General features: G+C 40.4%; 1 protein-coding gene across 1 annotated transcript; it reads right to left on the bottom strand.

Annotated features, from left to right (window-relative positions):
* Positions 1-723: 723 nt before the first annotated feature.
* On the bottom strand, positions 724-1,297 carry LACBIDRAFT_322395 (uncharacterized protein; the record flags this gene model as incomplete). The annotated part of the gene is made up of 3 exons (XM_001875913.1): positions 724-736; positions 778-899; positions 947-1,297. The coding sequence occupies 3 exons, from the start codon at positions 1,295-1,297 to the stop codon at positions 724-726; spliced, it is 486 nt and encodes a 161-aa protein (XP_001875948.1).
* Positions 1,298-5,287: the final 3,990 nt, after the last annotated feature.

Raw genomic sequence — 5,287 nt, forward strand, 5'->3', positions numbered from 1 at the left:
ATTTGTAGTGCACTGGTTCCGATGTTGCTGCGCCAGTCGGTAAGGACATCCCCAGCCTATATGGAAGTTAGTGAAAGACATGAATGGTTGACAAAGGAGTGAGTCTCTTATGAGAGCGATGATGGCGTCGACAGGTTCCTCCACCGTGGACTGTGTGTGTTCATACATATCGAGGTCTGGGAAGACCTCGTTCCATATGTCCTGGACGACGAGCGGCGTAAATGCGCCAATAGAACTGTAAGCGCAAAGCTCCACAGCTCCCCTGTCAATAATTGTTGCATGCGCAACCTTCTTCCACTTTGCGACATATGCTGCACCCAAGGCACCACCAGGGAATGGAAGTGAGCTGGTGGTGAACTTGCCACGCTTGCCGCGACCTCTGGGTCCACTGGCATCGACGTTGGTGACAGACTTCTCAGTAATCTTGATTTTCTAAGGGTGATAAAATCAAAGCTTTGAAAAGAAGGAGAAGACGATTAACTCACTGGTTCAACCCCCTTCTGTCCCTCTCGAACCTTGACCATTGACGGTTTTGATGCTCGCACAGCAGCCAGGCCCTCTGAGGTCTCCTCCTGGTTGAACTCACCCAAATCACAGTCGTCAAGTTGATCGTTGTCAACGTTTCGAGCAGGAGCGGTTTGTTTCTTCATACCAGACTGGTAGCCTACCTGCTTCTGCCAGCCGGGGAGTAAGCCGCCAACCGTTTTCTTTCCTCACTTCGCACTAGTTCAGTCCCCTATATCAACACAATGTTGCTACAGCAAAATGTGTACTCACCTCAGTGTGTCCTCAACTGTTGCAACATCCTTGCGTTTGTTTGTTGATACGACAGCACCAGCAATGGCTGGATTCTGGTGGAGTTCCTGAATGTCTTGTCGAAATGTTCCACGAGGTGGTGCCTGGAGAGGATGTGTCAGAGGGGATGTTGCACAAACTGGTATGTTACCTTGTTCTTTTTGGCCTTTGCGACCTGTTTGCCTTTTACAGAAGGCAGCACAGCTTCTTCATCATCAGTTTGGTTCTGTTCCATCACGAAGTCTTCGCCATCTTCTCCTTTGTCTTCCCACTCGCCAACTCCCAAACCATCTCTCTCGCTGTCGACCATCGACTCGGGGGGGATGCCCATCATGCCATCTGAGAGGCCCCTGTCTGCATCAACATCAATGGCCTCGTTGGCTGCATCCCCCTCCACTGGTTCTTTGGACCTCATCGATGCACTTGAGGGTGGACATGTAACACGGTAGGTAAGTCCTTTCTGGCAGATGACTGGAATCTTCATTGAATCATCCACCAGCATAGGTACTGTGTCCCCGACTTGTGCTGTTGTTGCCTTGCAAATATAGGCAGAAGTTAGATTCGGGTAAGCATGGATTGGTGGTATTTACATACGCAGTTGGTAGAAACTGACGACTTGTGAAGGTCTGGATGCATAGCCTGACTGGCACTTGCGCAGGACTGGTGGCTACCACTTTTATCTATAACCTAGACTTAAGCCTAGAGAGTCATTTCTATAACTTAGACTTAAGCCTAGAGGCCATATCTATAATGCTTAGGATTTTTTGAAAGGCATTTCAAATGTAGGCCTGGGTATTTCATTGTGATTTTTCAAATGTATCCCTGGATATTTCATTGCAAAATTTCAATGGATACCTGGCGCATTTCATTGCGATTTTTCAATAAATACCCTGGGCATTTCATTGCAATTTTTCAAATGTATCCCTGGGTATTTCATTGCAATTTTTCAAATGTATTCCTGGGTATTTCATTGCAATTTTTCAAATGTATCCCTTGGTATTTCATTGCAATTTTTCAAATGTATTCCTGGGTATTTCGTTGCAATTTTTCAATAGATACCCTTGGCATTTCATTGCAATTTTTCAAATGTATCCCTGGGTATTTCATTGCAATTTTTCAAATGTATTCCTGGGTATTTCATTGCAATTTTTCAAATGGAGCCCTGGGCATTTCATTGTGATTTTTCAATAGATACCCTTGGCATTTCATTGTGATTTTTCAAATGTATCCCTGGATATTTCATTGCAATTTTTCAAATGTATCCCACATGTCAGGGTCCATGCAATGGCAAAAATGGTCAAAAAACGAAAGTTGTAGCCCTACACTGTAGCTTCCCGAATCTGTGTGAATTATGTTCTGAAGTGCTCCCGTTGTGGAGATATGAGGTAAAGGAATTTCAAAAGTGTCACGTTTTTTTTTTTTTTTTGTTTGTTTTTCTCTATGAAAACAAAACCAAATAACATGATTTCAGTATATTCAGAAAGCTAAAAGAAAGGGCTACAATTATTGTATCATGGGAAAAATGACCAAAAAAGGAAGGTGCATCCTGTACTATAAGAATCAGATATAGACTACCAAGTTTACTGATAGACTACAAAAAAGTCGGACTTAGACTACACAGTTTACTGACACACTATAAAAGACTAGAAAAGTCGAAATTAGACTACAAAGTTTACTAATACACTACAAAAGACTACAAAAGTCGAACTTAGACTACAAAAGTGTGGACTTAGACTACATAGTTAGGGTTAGAGTCAAAAGGTTATCTTGACTACAAAGTTTGTAGTGTGCGCTTTTTCATTAAAAAAGTTTGTAGTGTCCGCTTTTTGAGACTACAAAAGTTGTAGTGTTGCGCTTTTTCATTAAAAAAGTTTGTAGTGTCCGCTTTTTGAGACTACAAAAGTTTGTAGTGTTGCGCTTTTTCATTAGAAAAGTTTGTAGTGTCCGCTTTTTGAGACTACAAAAGTTTGTAGTGTTGCACTTTTTCATTAGAAAAGTTTGTAGTGTCCGCTTTTTGAGACTACAAAAGTTTGTAGTGTGTGCTTTTTTATTAGAAGAGTTTGTAGTGTCTGCTTTTTCATTTAAAAAAGTTTGTAGTTGACATGTAGTTTATGGTGTCCTTGGCCCTATCTATGTTATGGGGATGAGGTTGAAGGATTGCCATCATATTGCCAGTGCTGCAGCATTAGTATTTGACATCATGCACAAGTTGTCTTTCACATTAGGAAAGGCCATTCTATGTCTTTCATATTGATACCTACTGTCCTATCTCAAGACATAATTGTAAGCTCATATGGGGACATGGCTGAAGGATTGACATGACTTTACATATTGCTATTGCCACATCATCAGTTCCTCACATCATGCCCAAGTTGGCTTTCAAGCTAGAGAAGGCTATTTATGTTGATATCTACTCAATACATGGTCAACTTACAACATGACCTGTCTTCAAGACACCTCAAAGGATGAATCAGCCCATCATCCTACAGCCCTCAAAGACCTGTATCAAAGTTGACTATGTTTGGGACAGGCCAGTAGTTATCAATGTGAAAGCAGACAGCGTAAAAGGCAAACTTGGTCGTGATGTCAAAAACTGGTCATGTCATGTCAATGACCTTGCAATTATGTCTTGAGATAGGACAGTAGGTATCAATATGAAAGACATAGAATGGCCTTTCCTAATGTGAAAGACAACTTGTGCATGATGTCAAATACTAATGCTGCAGCACTGGCAATATGATGGCAATCCTTCAACCTCATCCCCATAACATAGATAGGGCCAAGGACACCATAAACTACATGTCAACTACAAACTTTTTTAAATGAAAAAGCAGACACTACAAACTCTTCTAATAAAAAAGCACACACTACAAACTTTTGTAGTCTCAAAAAGCGGACACTACAAACTTTTCTAATGAAAAAGTGCAACACTACAAACTTTTGTAGTCTCAAAAAGCGGACACTACAAACTTTTCTAATGAAAAAGCGCAACACTACAAACTTTTGTAGTCTCAAAAAGCGGACACTACAAACTTTTTTAATGAAAAAGCGCAACACTACAACTTTTGTAGTCTCAAAAAGCGGACACTACAAACTTTTTTAATGAAAAAGCGCACACTACAAACTTTGTAGTCAAGATAACCTTTTGACTCTAACCCTAACTATGTAGTCTAAGTCCACACTTTTGTAGTCTAAGTTCGACTTTTGTAGTCTTTGATAGTGTATTAGTAAACTTTGTAGTCTAATTTCGACTTTTCTAGTCTTTTATAGTGTGTCAGTAAACTGTGTAGTCTAAGTCCGACTTTTTTGTAGTCTATCAGTAAACTTGGTAGTCTATATCTGATTCTTATAGTACAGGATGCACCTTCCTTTTTTGGTCATTTTTCCCATGATACAATAATTGTAGCCCTTTCTTTTAGCTTTCTGAATATACTGAAATCATGTTATTTGGTTTTGTTTTCATAGAGAAAAACAAACAAAAAACAAAAAAAAACGTGACACTTTTGAAATTCCTTTACCTCATATCTCCACAACGGGAGCACTTCAGAACATAATTCACACAGATTCGGGAAGCTACAGTGTAGGGCTACAACTTTCGTTTTTTGACCATTTTTGGTAATTGGTCATGTGACCACCCTCCAGGGAAGCCCATTGCATGGACCCTGACATGTGGGATACATTTGAAAAATTGCAATGAAATATCCAGGGATACATTTGAAAAATCACAATGAAATGCCCAGGAATACATTTGAAAAATCACAATGAAATACCCAGGAATACATTTGAAAAATCACAATGAAATGCCCAGGGATACATTTGAAAAATCGCAATGAAATGCCCAGGGTATCTATTGAAAAATCGCAATGAAATGCGCCAGTTATCCATTGAAATTTTGCAATGAAATATCCAGGGATACATTTGAAAAATCACAATGAAATACCCAGGGATACATTTGAAAAATCGCAATGAAATGCCTAGGGTATCTATTGAAAAATCACAATGAAATATCCAGGGCTGCATTTGAAACTTCGCAGAAAATGCACTGCGTATCTATGGAAAATTCACTATGAAATACCCAGGCCTACATTTGAAATGCCTTTCAAAAAATCCTAAGCATTATAGATATGGCCACTAGGCTTAAGTCTAAGTTATAGAAATGACCCTCTAGGCTTGGGTCTAGGTTATAGAAATAAAGTGGTAGCCACTAGTGTGCGCGGTCCACGACACGGATGCTGTCCTCAAGTTGGGTGATCCGAGCCTTTGTCGCAGCTTCCTTGGTCGCTGCAACTGAGGCGGTAGCTGCAACAACAGCAGCTGCTGCCTCATTATCAGCCTTGACTTGGGCAGAGGTGCGTTGTTTCATTGTGCTATTGAGAAGGATCTGTGCAGGATGCTGATTAGCATTTGCACGCTTAGGACGACTCGCCGACATATTGGAAGACATTGGAATTTGTTGAATGTGACAGAGGGGAGGGTGATGAAGAAGTTGGGA

Source organism: Laccaria bicolor, genomic scaffold (genome assembly GCF_000143565.1).
Source record: "Laccaria bicolor S238N-H82 LACBIscaffold_3 genomic scaffold, whole genome shotgun sequence".
In the NCBI taxonomy this organism is placed as follows: domain Eukaryota; kingdom Fungi; phylum Basidiomycota; class Agaricomycetes; order Agaricales; family Hydnangiaceae; genus Laccaria; species Laccaria bicolor.